This window comes from Mytilus galloprovincialis, chromosome 3 (assembly GCF_965363235.1).
Source record: "Mytilus galloprovincialis chromosome 3, xbMytGall1.hap1.1, whole genome shotgun sequence".
Taxonomy (NCBI): domain Eukaryota; kingdom Metazoa; phylum Mollusca; class Bivalvia; order Mytilida; family Mytilidae; genus Mytilus; species Mytilus galloprovincialis.
Window position 1 is genome coordinate 55,325,348 of NC_134840.1, and position 20,696 is coordinate 55,346,043.

Genomic DNA, 20,696 nt, shown 5'->3' on the forward strand with positions numbered 1-20,696 from the left:
AAAATTTAAAGAAGGATGAGTGGAATAACATCAGTTTAAAGATGTCTGATTGGGGATGAAAAATCTTTGTAATGTGCTACCTTAAAATTGTAAAATAATGCATGTCAAGTCCTTTTTTTGGATGACACATGTTTTTCTTATTTCTCTAAAATAAAATCAGTTACAATGTCACTCTTGAAATAATGAAACTTTTCACATTCTTTGAGTAACTACTACAGAATCTAATAACTGTTAAGTATAATAAAAACTTCTGAACAATGAATTTTACATTGATTGTTACCTACTGAAATAAGCTATAAATTTAGAATGGCATTTCCCTATAACATGAAGTGAGGTTTTTATATATCTCCATTATTTGATTACCTTAGGCATTGTGTAGTACATGTAGGGTGGTAGCTCTGTAGGTTGACATTTCAGTTCCCTTGGTGGTCTGTATTTATGATGATGTGGAATTTCGTGAGGCAGTGGATGATGACTGGGACTCTAAAATATAAAATGGAACATTATTATCACTGATATAATTTTCAAAGATCAAAAAGTAGGCCCACAGAAACAAGTGTACAAGGTAACCTTCCATCATTGTCTCATGACATAATGTAAAACCCTGCAAAGCACTTACCTAAAAAGTCAATATACCATATAGAGGGTTATTTTCGTAGGTGTAAAATTTCATAATTTTCATTAAATAAGGTATACAAAATATTCTGGCAGTTATTATTTTGACGAATTCAAAACATTTATCGATACCTTTGCATGTATACTTTTTATTTGGCAGAATTTATTTTGCGATTTCGTTCTATCTGCGAAAACAAGAGAAAATTTACACCCTGGTAAGTGCACAGCTACAATATATATATTATCTGAAAAATGGTGTATGTGTCAATGGGACACAGATGATTCCTCTGCTTGTAGGATCTCTATTACAAATTGACATAACTAGAGATCTGTAAAAGTAACGCCACCCAAATTTTGATCTTGATCTGTGTTTTGTGGTAATAATCTTAGTGGATAAGTTTCAGAACATTTTATTGCGGCAAACCTCAAGTAATAGAACATAAATTAATTTTGCTGCAGGGGCATAAAAACTGTAATATTTTCTTTAATGAGCCATGTCCTGATGCTGCTTACCACTTCTCTCAAGTTAAGCAGTTAAGTTATGATTCTCATGGATTTACTGTAACATATAAATATGAACAACATACCTTTGTAGGAGAATGAGGAGGACTAAATGGAGTTTTCTTCTTCTGATTTCTGTGTCGTAATTTACAATGTTCCTGAGTTTCCTTCATACAATGTAAGGTATGATTCTCATATCCAAAGAAGTTGGATGTGTAGTTTGTGAATACTAGTTCACTGAGCACTGGACTGTTATTTACATTTGTGAAAGACAAGGGTTTATCTGTATACAGTAGAAAACTTCTTCTATTTAAATATTTACTGAAATAGAAAATTATTCTATTTTGCATTCAAGAGAAAGTGTTTACTAAAAAATAAATTTGACACTCTGAAGTATTTCACCTGATTTATATTTGATAACAGCTGAATATGCTGCGAGTTTCCAAGATTAGGGGTTTAAACAATTGTAAGTTAATACTGATGAATTAACTATGAAAAAAAGGTCAAAGTTTGCAATAACTGTCATATTTCTGATGTGGCACAGGCAAATATAAAGTAATATGTACATATGATTTATACTACTGACCTTTGATCTTCTTTGTGCCATGTTCTATGGTGATGTATGCTGTATGCCATTTTCATCATTAGAAAAATTCCTAACCACCTGCAAGTGAATATTTCATCAGATTACAGATAATGTTAGCTTTAACTTCACCTGTACCTCAGTTGCTTTTATGAACTCATTTTTGCATAATTTTACTGTAAACATGTTTTTTTCTCTGTACAAGACATCAACTTTCTCATATTTTGAAAGAAGAAATATTGTTTTATCTGACAAATTATCAATTATTATTAATGCAACTTTCATGTGTTATTATTAATGTGACTTTCAGCAGTAAAAATAAAAGTGAATATAAATGGTTGAGAATGTTACTCATGGATATTTTCTTATTTGAATTTATCAACAAATTAAGAAAATTGCATAAATTATTCGCAATTAAGTTGGTAAGAAAGAATTAAAGTAATATAAATTGGTTTGTATTGTCAAAAAGGATGTAATTGCAAAATGAACTTGATCTCCACATCTTGTACAACATCTGGTTACTTAAGCCTAGTATAACAAATATATATTAATTATTATAAAGTATTGATAGATTTGTGTATCTGACAGAGTAATACACCAATTTCATGTTTTGTAATAATATTGCCATGTTTTAGTTCCTGTATCACATTTCATATCATCCACATAATAAATTCATCCCAAATTCCATGTTGAAGTAGAAATAAAATTCTCTGTTTTTCATAAATTTTCTCTATTGATTTACTTATGTATCTTTTTCTTTAAATAAATAAAGCTCTTTTTATATCAAGAAAAAGTTCTTGTGAATGTAAAGTTATCTTACATAAGTCTTACCTGACAAGTAAACCTCCAAACATATAATTATGGAGTTCTTTAGGAGATATGTCTATAAATTTGGTGAATGAAAACAAACTATTTACAACGGTACCTGAAAAAGAGAACAATATATAGTTCCTTAGCTGCAAGGAAGGTAACAATCTAACAAACTATCCTACAATACATGTCTTATCCCTATTAATAGGCATTCACTGTGCCTATATTTGCTATTATTTGTTATTTATTGAAGACCCATTGATGGTCTTCAGCTGTTATCTGCTCTTTGGTCTGGTTGTTGTCTCTTTGACATATTCCCCATTTCCATTCTCAATTTTATTCATTAGATCAAATCCCTTATTGAGTAGACTTGAGGTTAACATAATTAAACTTACTTGAACAATCTGAACACATAGACTGGTGGATATTTTCAGGAGAAAACACATAAAACATATTGTACAGAATCTTTTGTTTACTGGACACATTTAAGTCTTGCACACCTGTAAAGTGAAACAAACTAAAATAACACCTATAGATTAGATAAATGAGAACAGTAATTTCAGAAACAAATGAGCCTATGTTGTTCATTTCATATATAAGTAGTTATTTCATTGATTTATCAAGTTTTCAAGATGAAATTGTGCACATATTACCCTTATCCACTGAGAAATACTTATATCCTTTATTTCTTTGCGCTAAAAGGTTTCAACTCAAGGCTGGAATTTATTCTAATAAAAATAATAAGTTTAATAAAAAATTTAAATGCAACCATAATAACAGGAGTTACACACATTATAGTGCTAAGTATACCATCTTTGATCATTTAAATTTTCAAAACAGAAAGTAAGTGTCTATAAGTACCAAAAAGCGCAAATACAGTACAACTCATCATGGCCAAGTGCTGACAAAATATGAAATATTTCCTGAGAAAAGTGAGATTAAAAATATTTTGGTGAAGAACAGAAACACTGACAAGGTGTATGCAATACAGTCTCCACTCCTATCTTGGTATGTTGTTTTTTTGTGTGAACAGCATGCAATGTACCATATTATGTTACCGTCTATTCTTGAGCACCATAAACTTCGATTAAAATTTCTAAAAAAAAACATATATTATTCAGTCGACAGATAACTTACAATTTCTGTACACTAGTTTTGGAATGGTAAATGGTTCTCTCTTCATAAAAAATGGTGACTTTACTTCTCTTCTCTCAAACAACTCGGAATGATTGCAAACCTGTAATTAAACAAGTTTCATTAAACTTCTCAAATCTCTAATGGTTTTCATTAAATGTCAATTTACATTTTTTGGTCTGTGGAATTGTAACAAATGTGCACCAAGGACTGATACTACAATCAATCTTAATCTAAAATTTAGGACTTTAAAAAATTCCTTTTCAGAATGAAAAATAAAGAAAGGTAGCGTTGCTTCAAATGCTAAAATATTTTTTTAATTTTGAAATAGTCTTTGATTTGTATGCTTTTGCATTCTGGTGGTCCCCATAATTTCTGATTGTTCTGCAACTTTTGTTCAAACTGCTTCATTGTATAAACTAGGATGTCATGTATTCAGAAACTATTTTTTTTTCTAAAATGCATTTAAAGTTTTATAAAAGTCTGATACAGCAATAATAACACACTCAGGTCGTTATGGTGTTTTGACCATCCTATTCCCCCCTGCATAATACCATATGACTATAAAGAACTTTTCATCAAAACTGAGTTGTCTACCTTTCTGAACTGCATAGGGTGCAATCAACAGTTTTTTTCTATGACGTCACATTTTGAGGGACCATACATAAGTGACCCTTAGTGGTGGACTGATTAATAAAGATACTTGTATAAAACTAGATATCACTGGAATCAGAATGTTCTCTAGTTTATAATGAAATAAAAATAATGTGTACTTTTAATATATTAAAAATATTCCATCCAATGAACATGGGGAAAAAAAGGTCTAATTTGAACATAAAAAACTTGAAACCAGGTCATGTGCACACCCATGAAGACATGATCCATGCACATTTTACATAATCAAAACTGTATGAAATTTGTAGGTTTTTACCTGGCCTTTCAAAAAAATCTTGTTTCAGGATACGGTCTCCTGCTCCGAAAAGAGCTACAGTGGCTGCAAATAAGTTTTCAATTTTCACTGCCAAAAAAACAGGATGTTTACAGTGTTGTCTCCCCTCAAAACATGTAAAGTTAATATAATTTTTAAAATTATTTCAATCATTCAACCTGTTTTAAATGAAAGCTTATTAACTAATTTTTACAACCAAATACAAAAAACATGATACTTTTTCACCAATTGAGTAAATAAACAGGGGTTTCCCTCCATGGTTATTTTTAGTCGGGGAATAACCCCTAGTTTTTTATACGAAACTGTTTATAGCACCCATAACAATATTCATGAGACTACTGGCAGAGTTACCTACCTTTCTGTACTGCATAACAATATTCATGAAACTACTGGCAGAGTTACCTACCTTTCTGAACTGCATAACAATATTCATGGGACTACTGGCAGAGTTACCTACCTTTCTGTACTGCATAACAATATTCATGAGACTACTGGCAGAGTTACTTACCTTTCTGAACTGCATAACAATATTCATGAGACTACTGGCAGAGTTACCTACCTTTCTGTACTGCATAACAATATTCATGAGACTACTGGCAGAGTTACCTACCTTTCTGAACGGCATAACAATATGCATGAGACTACTGAAAGAGTTACCTACCTTTCTGAACTGCATAACAATATTCATGAGACTACTGACAGATTTACCTACCTTTCTGAACTGCATAACAATATTCATGAGACTACTGGCAGAGTTTTGAGCAGACGAAGAAGAGGAAGAACTACTAAGGAGATCTTCTATGGAAATCTTGTTCTTTATTCCCTTGTATAACATCCTCTGTCTGGTGGTCAGTGGACAATACACTAGAATCTCAATCTGTAGAAATAAGACAAAGAAAAATGTTACAACAAAATTATCCTAATTCAAACCTACAACTTTTTGTAATGTGTTTGTTTTTCTAAACCTCTCTTCCTACCATGTTTTAGAAAACTTTTTATTCAAAGTAGTCTGCTTTTTTTCTTCATTTTTTTTCATACAAGAGCTAATTCACCCCTTTCAAGGATGACTCTTGTTTGCAGTAAATAAAATGCCATATATGTGCAAGACATTTTCAAGTCTTCTGAAAATGGGAAGGAACTAAAATAACATTCATAATATTAATTTTACTGCACCAGTATTTCCCATTCCTGCAATTTATGTCTCTTTAGTGTTGACATAACCATATGAATCTAATTTACGTCTCTTCAGTGTTGACATAACCATATGAATCTAATTTATGTCTCTTCAGTGTTGACACAACCATATGAATCTAATTTACGTCTCTTCAGTGTTGACACAACATATGAATCTAATTTACGTCTCTTCAGTGTTGACACAACCATATGAATCTAATTTACGTCTCTTCAGTGTTGACACAACCATATGAATCTTCAGTGTTGACACAACCATATGAATCTAATTTACGTCTCTTCAGTGTTGACACAACCATATGAATCTAATTTACATCTCTTCAGTGTTGACACAACCATATGAATCTAATTTACGTCTCTTCAGTGTTGACACAACCATATGGATCTTATTTAGGTCTCTTCAGTGTTGACACAACCATATGAATCTAATTTACAACCCTTCAGTGTTGACACAACCATATGAATCTCTTCAGTGTTGACACAACCATATGAATCTAATTTACGTCTCTTCAGTGTTGACACAACCATATGAATCTAATTTACATCTCTTCAGTGTTGACACAACCATATGAATCTAATTTACGTCTCTTCAGTGTTGACACAACCATATGAATCTAATTTACGTCTCTTCAGTGTTGACACAACCATATGAATCTAATTTACATCGCTTCAGTGTTGACACAACCATATGAATCTAATTTACGTCTCTTCAGTGTTGACACAACCATATGGATCTAATTTACGTCTCTTAAGTGTTGACACAACCATATGAATCTAATTTACAACCCTTCAGTGTTGACACAACCATATGAATCTAATTTACGTCTGTTCAGTGTTGACACAACCATATGAATCTAATTTACGTCTCTTCAGTGTTGACACAACCATATGAATCTAATTTACGTCTCTTCAGTGTTGACACAACCATATGAATCTAATTTACGTCTCTTCAGTGTTGACACAACCATATGAATCTAATTTACGTCTCTTCAGTGTTGACACAACCATATGAATCTAATTTACGTCTCTTCAGTGTTGACACAACCATATGAATCTAATTTACGTCTCTTCAGTGTTGACACAACCATATGAATCTAATTTACGTCTCTTCAGTGTTGACACAACCATATGAATCTAATTTACGTCTCTTCAGTGTTGACACAACCATATGAATCTAATTTATGTCTCTTCAGTGTTAACACAACCATATGAATCTAATTTATGTCTCTTCAGTGTTGACATAACCATATGAATCTTATATATGACTCTTCAGTGTTAACACAACCATATGAATCTAATTTATGTCTCTTCAGTGTTAACACAACCATATGAATCTAATTTATGTCTCTTCAGTGTTAAAATAACCATATGAATCGTATTTATGTCTCTTCAGTGTTAACACAACCATATGAATCTTTATTACACTTAGACATAAGTAGTATAACACCCCTTTGGAGCAGGGGTATATTAACTTAATTTCAAGATACATACGGTACATGTAGTGTGAAGTATAAAGGTATATATGCACTGACATTTAAGTAATTTTTAAAAGTTTATCAACTGAATACATCTCAATGGAAATTATGAATGAAATAAACACAAACCTTGTCTGAAAGTTCATTTTCCACATCTTTCTTCACTCTCCTTAACATAAATGGTTGTAGGATCATCCTCAATCTTGATAGCTGGTCTGAAAAAGGAAGATATACACTTCATACTTGGGTTCATTCAGTGTTTGTGAGCACTTAGGGGGTAACAATTGGTTTCAATCTGCATTCTGAACTTAAAATTTAAACTTTGATTTGTATGATAAATGGAAATAATATGTGTCTGTTCAGTAAGAAAAATGAAAAGACTTTTAAGTTATATTAGGTTTCAATTAATCAACTTTCAACCACCAGTTTTTACTTCTCTACAAAGAAGTGTGCCAAAATATTAGACTTGGTCAAGTGATTTACAATAAAGTAAGCAAGATAAGCACGGTATTTCCTCATCTACTTGTCATATATTTTTATTTTTGTAAAATTTTGTTGATAAAATTGTTCCTTAAATATTTTTTACCATTTAAAATATATTGGTCAACCTTCACTTAAAGATCACTTTACATAAAGGCAGTATTATTTTTGTAATTCAAAACCACACCAACTAACTTAACCAGGCTTATAATATTTCATGGCCACCTTACCACTGTTGTAAATGACATCTAATGAGAAAGGAAATATTTTATTAATTCTACAATGAAAACAAGACTTACTTTCATCTATCCCAGATTGTTTTTCTGCATGACTTTCTATATCTTTGGAAAACCATTCGTTAAATTCTTCATGTGAATCAAACATTGTTGGCATGATGAAATGTAACAATGCCCATAACTACAATATAAAGATGAATTCTGGTTGAGGAAAAGGGAATTAGAATATAAAAGTCTCTTAAATAGTTTCCTGATTGTTCATACATAACATACACAATCATATTTTTTGAAAGTTTAAACACGTTTGGTTTGGTTTGGTTGGGTTTTGAAAGTTTAAACACGTTTGGTTTGGTTTGGGTTTGGGTTTGGTTTGGTTTTGGGGTTTGGGTTTGGGTTTGGTTTGGTTTGGTTTGGTTTGGTTTGGTTTGGTTTGGTAATCGGTTTTTGACACCACTTTCAGAAACTATAAGTACCTGGATAGAACCATTTAACTTCAGTAGAAAAACTGACAATCCTTATCCTACAGGGGCCCAACTCACAACCTCAGAATTGAAAGGCTAGTGATCATTGCAGATGATGTACTTAAACCATTTGGCTACAAAATCCTTATTTCCTACACATACCAAATATGAATAAATTATTTGCCACTAGATACTTAGCAACAAACATTAATCAATCAATTAATCTACATTTCAATTAATTTTCATTTAGAAAAAGAAATAAATCATATTTGGGTTAAACTAGCTTTAATTTTGTCAAAATATGTATCAGACCAAGTGTCTGCCTTTTTCATGAATACATTGAAATGCTTAAAGTAACAAAATATATCTCTACAATACCTTAGTTCCGAGATAAATATGGTTATGTCAGGCGCCGATCCAGGGGGGTGGGGGATGTGGGTTCTGGGGTTCGAAACCCCTTTTTTTGGACGATCAATGCATTTGAATGGGGACATGTAGTTGGAACCCCCCCTTTTTTAAAATGGCAGGATCCGCCTCTATTATGTCAAGTTTTAAGCTATTGTATTTCCAATAGATTTTAATTCCTTTACCTCTGCCATACTGTTTTGTATAGGTGTTCCAGTTAAGAGGAGCCTATTTCTACAGTTAAAACCAAGTAATATTTTCCACCGTACACTGAAAGAAAAATCAAGATATAGTTAATTGAAAAACAGATTCAAGATTATTTTTACATTTTAATGACATAGAAATCAGTAGCTATAAAACCTGCTTCCTTTCCCATTTCTTGTTTTTCATTTAAAACAGGGTATAGTATATGAGCATTGAAGAAGCAAACAACATCTTGAAATTTCCAAATTTCATTTTCATTTTTTTTTTGTTCAACATCTTATAACTGATTTTTTAAATTTAGGGTTATCTATTTGGAGGGAAGAATATCAGTTAAAACATAAATTCTTTATAAAAATGAAAATGTTAAAGGAAGATGTTTATAGCAAAAAAAATATGGCATTATAGAGGAATGATACACATAGTGTAAGCTATGTAAAACCACTAACCTGCTACTACTTTTAATAGCCTGAGCTTCATCAAGTATCATATACTGCCACTTTATTCTCTGGAAATATTTCACATCTTGGATGACGAGCTGATAACTTGTTATCACAACATGGAATGATGCCTCTTCCTGATGCAAGTTCTGTGAATCCCAAAACTTACGTAAAACTCTTCTGTCTTGAGAGTTTCCCCAATATGGCACAACCTGGAAACATAAATAAACAATCAAAAAGTTTTATACAGTCGAACCTAGTTGTGTCGAACTCGGTTGTGTTGAAAACTCGGATGAGTCGAAGTAATTTCTCGGTCCCGGTAAAATTCCCGTTTGATCAATGCATAATTACCTCTGATGAGTCAAACTCGGTTGATTCAAATACTCGGTTAAGTCGAGTAAATTTTATAGTCCCGTCGATGTAAAATAATGTAAATTGACCCCGATGTCTCAAACTTCGAAAGTAAGAATTTTTCGAAAGATACAGACCTAATCATAAAACTTCAAATCAGTAGTATTTCTTATGTCAACTAATCATTTTCAAAAGAGATTAAAGCTGAGTAAACATACTTGTTTGTATAACAGTTAAAATGACATGTTTATGGTGACCGCTAATTAACACCTTTGTTAATCGTTCAAGCGGAATGTTAGTGTGTTGAACATTTTTCACCTGAGATAACACGAAACGAATTTAATTGACCCAAGCCGAGATAAAATGAATCGTTAGATTTAAAACTCATTAATTACCATAAATAAAAGGACAATTATAATAAATTCATGATAATTTAATGTTAGCAGACGACCTCATCAGAGACTGTTCAGAACTTATTTTGTGCCGCGAGGGATTTCATAATTTATAGTGACTGACCTTTGTAAATATTTGTTTCGACTATTGATTTTATTTGTGCATGATTTGTATCTGTACTTGTGCTTTTAATTATTACGAAGGACCAAAAATGGAGATTGAATACACAATCATACAGTGTCTTATCGAGAAATAACAAGTGAAACTGCGAGCTACTGCTCACTGATGATACCCCCGCCGCAAGTGGATAATATTAATAGTGTAAAAATATGCAAGTGTTCGGTAAACAGGAAGTTGTCGAGTGATGAATCTGAAAACGCATCACACGGTATAGCTGACTTATAAAAATCCTGAAACCAAATTTCAGAAATCCTTGTATTGTAGTTCCTGAGAAAAATGTGACGAAAATTTTTAACTTGGTTATCATGTGTAAAATCATACAAGTGTTCGGTAAACAGGAAGTAGTCGAGTGATGAATCTGAAAACGCATCACACGGTATAGCTGACTTATATAAATCCTGAAACCAAATTTCAGAAATCCTTGTATTGTAGTTCCTGAGAAAAATGTGACGAAAATTTTCAACTTGGCTATCATGTGTAAAATCATACAAGTGTTCGGTAAACAGGAAGTTGTCGAGTGATGAATCTGAAAACGCATCACACGGTATAGCTGACTTATATAAATCCTGAAACCAAATTTCAGAAATCCTTGTATTGTAGTTCCTGAGAAAAATGTGACGAAAATTTTCAACTTGGCGATCATGTGTAAAATCAGACAAGTGTTCGGTAAACAGGAAGTTGTCAAGTGATGAATCTGAAAACGCATCACACGGTGTGGCTGACATATATAAATGTTGATACCAAATTACAGAAAGGGTGGATGTGTAGTTCCTGAGAAAAATGTGACGAAAGTTTCATGGGACGGACAGACTGACTGACGGACGGACGGACTGATGGACGGACGGACTGACAGAGGTAAAACAGTATACCCCCCCTTTTTTAAAGCGGGGGTATAAAAAAAGGCACACTATTCATTGTATCTAGTTTACACAAATCTCATACCGTATTTCATGCATTCAAAATTTATGACGACACACTCGACCTCGGATGAGTCGAACCTCGGATGAGTCGAATACTTTGGTCCGGTCCCTTCGACTTCGACACAACGAAGTTTGACTGTATATTATTTTCAAATTCATCTGATATATAAGAACTGCTATTTAAGCATGTTGCTGATTTGGTTTCTATTAAAGGTTTTGAAGGTTTTTAATTCATAGTTTTGGATACTGTCCTTAAAAAAGATGTGGAACAATAGTAATTTGTTGTAAAATATTGGTTCAACGAATAATAATTTCAATATCTAACAAATATCATTATACAGCACCCATTAGAGAATATTTTTCTTCTGTTAAAACACAAGTGCTCATCCTGAATGAAGACAATTTTTTTTACCTAAAAGAACATACCTTAAATCTAGGAAAGAATCTTGACACTTCCTGTTGCCAGTTATGTAGTGTAGAAGCTGGTGCAATAACAAGAAATGGCCCCCAGATACCTTGATTCTGAAATGTGAAAATTTGTATAGTTAACCCTTTCCTCCATAGTGACGCCTGTGTAGTACCTCAGTTGAAATGCTTTGACTACAAAGTGTCTGCAGTAGACTTAATAAAATTTGTATCCAATATGAAAAGGAATATCATAGGAATAACCGACTTAAATTTATTTGATGAAATATTTGTTTTTCACAATGCATTAATACTTGAAAGCATATTTTCAGAATTTTATTGAAAAATCCCATGCGAATCAAATATGCAAAAAAAAAATCAATGGAGGAAAGGGTTAATAATATCAAGGTCAGAAAAGGTAACTTAAATAATACATATTTTTTTATTGTAAAGAAAGATAGCAACAAAAAGAAGAAATCTTGATACTGAACTATTCAAATGTAAATGTCAATCTCATTGTGTATAGTAATATTTATCAGTCTTTCTTGATAATACACATGTGTATAACTATATAATACTGAATGTCCTGATTATGTAAAAATTTGGAATACAAAATCTAGGATGTTGCTTGTCCTTGTTAAACAACAAATTACCATTTTCAGTTTGTAAATTTTAAGTGTTCCCTGCAGTGGTAGTTATCCCAAATGAAACCATTATAATGTGTTTTTTTCTTTTGAAATTCTGATGGTAAGGAGTACTCAGTCTAAATTAAGGCTTATGTATTCAGCACTAAAAACCAACACAATTTTACTTTCTTCATATTTCTTACCTCTGCAAGATGACCAAGTAATGCTATACTCTGTACAGTTTTACCAAGTCCCATCTCATCTGCAAGGATACCATTGATACCTTGGTCATACAGGTTTGCAAGCCAATTCATACCCTGGAAAAAGAAAACATCTATCATAAAAATCAACAAACATGAAATCAACCACGGAAAAGTATTTTTAATATACACTTGTGAAAACTTCAAGCAAAGATGAAGGTTATTAAAACATTGACTGTCATAAGATGTAGAAAGAAACTACTGGGGAGTACTGGCTAAAATATGTCGTTTTTTTAAAATTTACCCCATGATAAATTTCATAAATTATTTAAAAATCTTTGTATGGTTTGGTGTTCAAATACTCAAAAACATTTGTTTCTGGGACTGATTTAATTAATATCAACATATGATAGATCTTATGACATCATATCTGATTCCCATATACTGATTTTTATGAAATAAAACAAATTCCTTCAAGTTTTTGATGAGTATAAACCTACAATCAAATTTGACAGAAACTGAAAGCACAATCAATGTGACAATAATGTGGTGACAAACAGAACAAATATCATAACCTTTGCAGCATGGTTTCTATAATTAATTATTTTTAAATAATGCCTTTTTTAATTACCTTTAATTGATAAGGCTTCAAAGTGCCTTCAAATATACTTGGTTGTGGTCGGTCTGCATCAGTACTGATAGAAGGGTTTGCAAAGGAGGATTCCACTGAAACAAATAAGCAAGAAATGCAGCATCAACAAGGAAATTATAATGGTAGTGATTAGGCAACTATCCTCAGTATGTAAATTCTCAAAATTCAGATATTTAAAGACTTAAGTCTTTGAGATATTGTAAATTAAGTCAAATATGATTTTGATGATATAGTGATAACATAGTTGGCATTTCAACAAAGTTGTACCAGATAGCATCATCCTCTATATTTATCAATAAAATTAACAAACGTTTGAAAGGATTGAAGAATCCTTCTTTTATGTGTGTTTTTTTTCCTCATAAATTCAGAGAACACTATTTTTTTTTTAAACTTTTTAAAACTACATTTGTAACTTACTGCTAGCAGTGACTGATTCTGGTCTAAACATGGAATTCTGAAATAAACACACCAGGAAGTGTAAAAACATGATACATACAAAATTTCCATGTGAAGTACTTTTCAAACATCACAGTTTTAAATTACTTTAAATAATTTATGAAAATTTATATGTTGCAGAAAATTTATATGTTGCAGAATTTTATTTTCATAGTTCCAACTTTAAACTTACATAAATAACACCCAAATCAGGGGTTCCCACTTTGAATTAGAAATAAAACTTACTTTCAAGTAATTAAAACTATACTAATAACACATTAAGAAAACAGTAAAAGAAATTGTAATAAGATTAAATTATGTTTTAATTGATGTGTTAGACTTATATTACCTTTGCTTGATGTTTAGAGTAAGCATCCTCAGCATTTCTTAAAGCTACATCTTTCATACGATCACTATCTGTAAATACACAATGAACAAGAGGTTACACACAATGTCATGAAAAGTATATCTCCACTCTGTATTAAACATTTACAAAAAAATCCAAGGTCAGAGGGTATAATAAGAATTCAATGTGTTGTAAAATAGAAAGTGTCAGATTGGCAGATTAAAAATCACTTGTAAAGAACACTTTAATATTTTACAGATCTAGACGAAATATAAAATCACTCGATGGGCATAGTTTCCGTAAGTATTATCAAAGAGAAATGACTGTCTGCATAATCTGAAAATCACTTGTATGCTAATCACTTATATGCTCAATCTCTGCAAAGAAAAATGCAACACCTAAAATTCACTGTTTGCATTTAATATAATTAGAATAACTATGTTGGATTGCAATAATTTCCAACTTCAATCTTGATTTCAAAGCATTAAATATCTAGTATGTGGTTCTGATAAAATTGCAGGGCCAAAATTTGAGACCAAAAAAATGGAAATAATACATAAAACAGACATGTATGTCTTAGAAAATGTTAAGCTTGGTATTATATATTTAGAAAATGTTAAGCTTGGTATTATATATTTTTAAACATCAACTGGTGATTTGTTGTTTCTATTCTTAAGGAAACATATATTGCGTTCATATTTTCAGTCACATTTATTACAAATTATTACCATAATCATCACATGCAGAATCGGTAAGAACACCACCACTGACTGTGACTTGTCCTGCTGGTTTGGTTTCATCCAGCTGATGTAATATTTCATTCTGTCTCTCCTCTGATTCACCTGTCATTTTCTTAGCCATAAAGTGAGCGTACAGTTCTGTCTGGGTAATTAAAAAGTTTAACTTTCTCTGTTGTCTTCTGGCCTGAAATAAGAATTATTACAAAAATGTATAAAATGTAATTAGAATTCTCTGCATCGGAAAATTTCTGCAACCTTCCTCACAAAATGTTATAAAAAATATATATATATTTTAAGCTCTTGAATAAAGACTTTTGACTTTGAAATAAGTTGTGTAATAATCAAAATACTTTTTTAAATTTGCTTTCCTCCCCATTGCTCAACTTCAGGGTTCCGCTAAGGATCTTTGAAGGCGAGTCCAGGGACTCATCATTTCTAGGTATGATGAGTCCAACAGCAAGAAGAAAATATTTTATTGCAATATAAAGTAATATTTTAGTCTCCATTTCCTAACAGAGCAATGAAATCAAATCAAATTCAGATCACTTTTAAACTTTTGCTATAAAATGATGATATTTGTGTTTAACTGAGTTCAGTTTATACAAAATATTTCAATCTTGATGCATCTGTGGACTCACCAGTTTTGAAAATGGCGAGTCCAGACAGATTTTGATGAGTCCAGGACTCATGGACTCGCCTTAGGGAGAACTCTGCAACTTTATGGTTACATGGGGATTTACAATTTATTGTCTTTTCCTATTCAATTGTTTAAGAGCAGGATGATGATTTTGAAAATCATAAAATAAATCTTTGGTTTCTGTTGATAGTTATTCAGGGAGTAAAACAAAAAGAAAACTAGTAAGAATGATTTGTGAAATGCAACATTGTGAAAATGAAATGATTTTTAAAAGTTTAAAAAATTTCATAAACATGTAGCTTAACTGTTTTTTAAATTTAACGTTAATTATACCTCCCGCAACTCTAGATCCATCTTTCTTTGTTCTAATGCTTCTTTTTCTGCTTTCTTCCTGTGTTCTTTCTCAACTTTTTCAAATCTCTTCCAATAAGTGACCATTTCTCTAGTCATTCTCCTAGCCCTTGATTGCTGTTCCTTCATTGTTTTCTGCGACTGTATGGCAGCCTTCCTCACTTCTCTCATACACTGTTGTGATACCTTTAAATGTAAATACACATGAATTATTCCTGATTTATTAAAATATAAATGATCTAACAATTGCATTATCAATCAAGCTTTTTACCTTAACATTACTTGATGGAACAACATTTGTTTCCAAGGGGGTTAACTCTATTAACTAGAGTCTCTAAAGAGTGTCGCTCACCTTGGTCTGTGTGCATATTAAACAAAGGACACAGAGGGATTCATGACAAAATTGTGTTTTGGTGATGGTGATGTGTTTGTAGATCTTACTTTATTGAACAATCTTGCTGCTTACATTTATCTCTATCTATAATGAAATTGGCCCAGAAGCGACAGTGAATATCTATAATGAAATTGGCCCAGAAGTGACAGTGGAAAATATTTTATAAAAATCTACAAAAAGGAGTAGGTTCAGTAAGACCCCTTTTTGGCCCCAAGATATAAGTTTTACAAAATTGTGAAAATGTAATCTTTTAGCTATTTACTGGAAAGTAGAATGCTTCTGCTACATAAATATGGGCTGTTTTTGACAATACAATGCACATATATCGGGTACTATCATCATTAAGTCATGCTTAATTACTGAAATCTTCAAAATTTTAGCCTTTTAGTTAAATTTTAGAGGGTTTCCGTCTTAAATGAAAGTGGCCGCATTCGTGTTCATTCATAATATTGAAATGTAAGTTGTATTTGATGATAATACATAACATATATAAAGGTTGAGGATGAACACGGATGTGGCCACTTCAATTTTGACAAAAAATATCTGAAAAGTGACGTTTTTTGGCATATTTGATAGATTTTTCATATTCAAGCTTGAATCAGAGCGTTTTTAATCACTTAATCAGTTAAAATATTTCACATAAACTAATTAAATCAATTAAAATAGACACTTTTAAAAGTGTTTAAAAAGTGTCCAAAATCTTTCGTTAGATGAACCTGAAATTTGAGGCAAAAATCAGCCCTTACTACTTGACAACTTTGGCCTTGTTGACTTATTTGTAGCTCTTACTTTGCTGTACATTATTGCTATTTACAGTTTACCACTATCTATAATAATATTCAAGATAATAACCAAAAGCAGCAAAATTTTCTTAATGAACAATTTTATGATGACAAATTTGCTCTTAATGCTTTGATTCAGAGATATAAGCCAACCAGATGCTCCGCAGGGCGCAGCTTTATACGACTGCAGAGGTTGAACCCTGAATGGTTGGGGCAAGTATGGACACAACATTCAAGCTGGATTCAGCTCTAAATTTGGATTGTGATGAAATAGTTGACACAGCATAGGTTTCTGACACAGAATGAATGTGGTCTAATGAACTTAAAATATTTTTTTTGCCTTTGAGCAATTCACTATGCTGTTGAATATTAATCCTCTCAAAAAAATGTTTGAAGAAATTTTCTTTTTATTTATGAAATCTGAATTGAGAAAAATTTACCCCCCCCCCCTTTTTTTTTCACATCCCCCTTTCCCTTTTTCTAAAACTGATCTCAATTCAAATTTCTAATGGAGTTTGCAACAATAACTACTCATTTAAATACATCATAAAATATTAAAATGTAAAATAAAGTGCTTGTTATCACTGAATGGTAAAGTTTGTATTAATTTATCAGTTGGTAGTAAAAGTGAATATACATTGTATATTGTATAAAACAATAATTTAAGTTGATTCAACTACTATTCTGGACAAAGAAAGATAACTCCAATCAATTGAAAATTTCTTGCTATTGCACAATATTGTGCAATTAGATATTTCTTGCTATTGCGCAATACTGTGCAATTGAAAATATTTGCTATTGCACAATACTGTGAAATTGAAGATTTCTTGCTATTGCGCAATACTGTGCAATTGAAAATTTCTTGTTATTGCACAATAGTGTGCAATTGAAGATTTCTTGCTATTGCTGAATACTGTGCAATTGAAAATTTCTTGCTATTGCACAATACTTAATATAATAATTTTGGATCCTGATTTGAACCAACTTGAAAACTGGGCCCATAATCAAAAATCTAAGTACATGTTTAGATTCAGCATATCAAAAAAGCCCAAGAATTTAATTTTTGTTAAAATCAAACTTAGTTTAATTTTGGACCCTTTTGACTTTAATGTAGACCAATTTAAAACGGGACCAAAAATTAAGAATCTACATACACAGTAAGATTTGGCATATCAAAGAACCCCAATTATTCAATTTTTGATGAAATCAAACAAAGTTTAATTTTGGACCCCGATTTGGACCAACTTGAAAACTGGGCCCATAATCAAAAATCTAAGTACATTTTTAGATTCAGCATATCAAAGAACCCCAAGGATTCAATTTTTGTTAAAATCAAACTAAGTTTAATTTTGGACCCTTTGGACCTTAATGTAGACCAATTGGAAAACGGGACCAAAAATTAAGAATCTACATACACAGTTAGATTCGGCAAATCAAAGAACCCCAATTATTCAATTTTTGATGAAATCAAACAAAGTTCAATTTTGGACCCTTTGGGCCCCTTATTCCTAAACTGTTGGGACCAAAACTCCCAAAATCAAACCCAACCTTATGGTCACAAACCTTGTGTTTAAAATTTCAGAGATTTCTATTTACTTATACTAAAGTTATGGTGCGAAAACCAAGAATAATGCTTATTTGGGCCCCTTTTTGGCCCCTTATTCCTAAACTGTTGGGACCTCAACTCCCAAAATCAATCCCAACCTTCCTTTTGTGGTCATAAACCTTGTGTTTTATTTTCATTGATTTCTATTCACTTATACTAAAGTTATTGTGCGAAAACCAAGAATAATGCTTATTTGGGCCCTTTTTTGGCCCCTAATTCCTAAACTGTTGGAACCAAAACACCCAAAATCAATCCCAACCTTCCTTTTGTGGTCATAAACCTTGTGTCAAAATTTCATAGATTTCTATTTACTTAAACTAAAGTTATAGTGCGAAAACCAAGAAAATGCTTATTTGGGCCCTTTTTGGCCCCCAATTCCTAAAATGTTGGGACCAAAACTCCCAAAATCAATCCCAACCTTCCTTTTATGGTCATAAACCTTGTGTTAAAATTTCATAGATTTCTATTCACTTTTACTAAAGTTAGAGTGCGAAAACTAAAAGTATTCGGACGACGCCGACGCCAACGTGATAGCAATATACGACGAAAAATTAAAATTTTTGCGGTCGTATAAAAACTGCATTTTGCCCTATGTACTATTTTTAGCCATGTCCGCCATCTTGGTTCATGGACAGGATCATCGGACACACTAGATACCCAAATGATGATTGTGGACAAGTTTGATAAAATTTGGTCCAGTAGTTTCAGAGAAGATTTTTGTAAAAGATTACATTTTGGTCATGTTGACTCATTTGTAGATCTTACTTTGCTGAACATTATTGCTGTTTACAGTTTATCTCTATAATAATATTCAAGATAATAACTTAAAACAGCAAAATTTCCTTAAAATTACCAATTTAGGGGCAGCAACTCAACAACGGGATCTCCGTTTCATCTGAAAATTTCAGGGCAGATAGATCTTAACCTGATAAACAGTTTTACCCCCTAGTCAGATTTGCTCAAAATGCTTTGGTTTCAGAGATATAAGCCAAAATCAACATTTTGACCCCTATGTTCTATTTTTAGCCATGGCTGCCATCTTGGTTGTTTGGCTGGGTCACTGGATACATACCCCAATAATGATTGTGGCCAAATTTGGTTGAATTTGGCCCAGTAGTTTCAGAGGAGAAGATTTTTGTTAAAGTTAACGGACGACGGACGCAAATTGATGAGAAAAGATCACTTGGCCCTTCAGGCCTGGTGAGCTAAAAATGATTGATCAGCACTGAGTTTTGAATTCGCCCAAGATATTACTGATATGAACCTACACAACAAGTTTCATAAAAATCTAGCAAGAACTTTACAAATGAAAGCACTAAAAAGCAATTTTCCGTAATATCTTAAGGGGCATAATTAAAATAGATTATCAACACTGATTTTAGAACTTCTCCAAGACATTGCCGATGTGAAGCTATGATAAGTTTTATAAACATTTGGCAAAATTTGTACATGTGAACAAGAATGTACTGACAGATGGCGCCCAGTATTTTTTTGTCATCACAACTGGTTGTACGGTGGACCTTAAAAATTCATATAAGACACAATATACTTAAACGGTTATTGCAGAAACTAATTTAATGGGGAAGAAAGGACCAATGACATTGTTTGCAAACCTCTTTTTCAATAATCGCAAAACAGAAATAACTCCACCACCAATTTGTCTATTCATTTCCAGAGCAGCACTAGAGTTAATAAACATATGCTGTAATTAATAAACATATGCTGTAAACATTTGGTCAGGTTTATGTATTCATTTACCTTCTTCAATGACTGTAACACTTCTTTCCTTGCAGCTACCTTTTGTTTTTGTGCCTACAATAGAGATGAGAGACTGTATTGCTGATTACAATAGATATTAATGTCACTAAATAAAATGACTGGAATAGATATAAATGATATTTCTATATCTTTACATAAAAGTTGGAACAAAACAGCAAAAATGACAAGAAAGTAAGATAAAACTCAAACATTAAAGACTTAATTTACTATATCAACTACAAATTTTACCTTTGGTATTTCTTTTTTAGCAATGGTAATCCATAATTTCTTTCTTTTGATGTCAGCTTGTTCTGGTGACAGCTTTTTTTCTCCTCTGGCTTCATTTCTACGATGAGCTAATATTGCTTCTAAGATAGATGGATCTATTTCCTATTAAATAATAAAATGTATGTTTGAAACATTCAAAATAAAGGCAAAG

General features: G+C 31.9%; 1 protein-coding gene across 1 annotated transcript in view; it reads right to left on the reverse strand.

Moving 5' to 3' along the window:
- LOC143068353 (chromatin-remodeling ATPase INO80-like) overlaps positions 1–20,696 on the reverse strand; it is a 45,086-nt gene that overhangs the window by 15,605 nt on the left and 8,785 nt on the right. Inside the window, exons 8-27 of the mRNA XM_076242344.1 lie at positions 20,507–20,647; positions 20,258–20,311; positions 15,700–15,903; positions 14,718–14,913; positions 13,993–14,060; positions 13,626–13,662; positions 13,188–13,282; positions 12,560–12,673; positions 11,752–11,847; positions 9,491–9,693; positions 9,026–9,110; positions 8,038–8,155; positions 7,388–7,473; positions 5,305–5,469; positions 3,647–3,746; positions 2,905–3,009; positions 2,531–2,624; positions 1,703–1,780; positions 1,203–1,437; positions 364–483 (exon numbers count right to left, since the gene is read on the reverse strand). Coding sequence (XP_076098459.1) covers positions 364–483; positions 1,203–1,437; positions 1,703–1,780; positions 2,531–2,624; positions 2,905–3,009; positions 3,647–3,746; positions 5,305–5,469; positions 7,388–7,473; positions 8,038–8,155; positions 9,026–9,110; positions 9,491–9,693; positions 11,752–11,847; positions 12,560–12,673; positions 13,188–13,282; positions 13,626–13,662; positions 13,993–14,060; positions 14,718–14,913; positions 15,700–15,903; positions 20,258–20,311; positions 20,507–20,647 — 2,394 coding nt within the window. The remainder of the gene's footprint in view (positions 1–363; positions 484–1,202; positions 1,438–1,702; positions 1,781–2,530; positions 2,625–2,904; positions 3,010–3,646; positions 3,747–5,304; positions 5,470–7,387; positions 7,474–8,037; positions 8,156–9,025; positions 9,111–9,490; positions 9,694–11,751; positions 11,848–12,559; positions 12,674–13,187; positions 13,283–13,625; positions 13,663–13,992; positions 14,061–14,717; positions 14,914–15,699; positions 15,904–20,257; positions 20,312–20,506; positions 20,648–20,696) is intronic.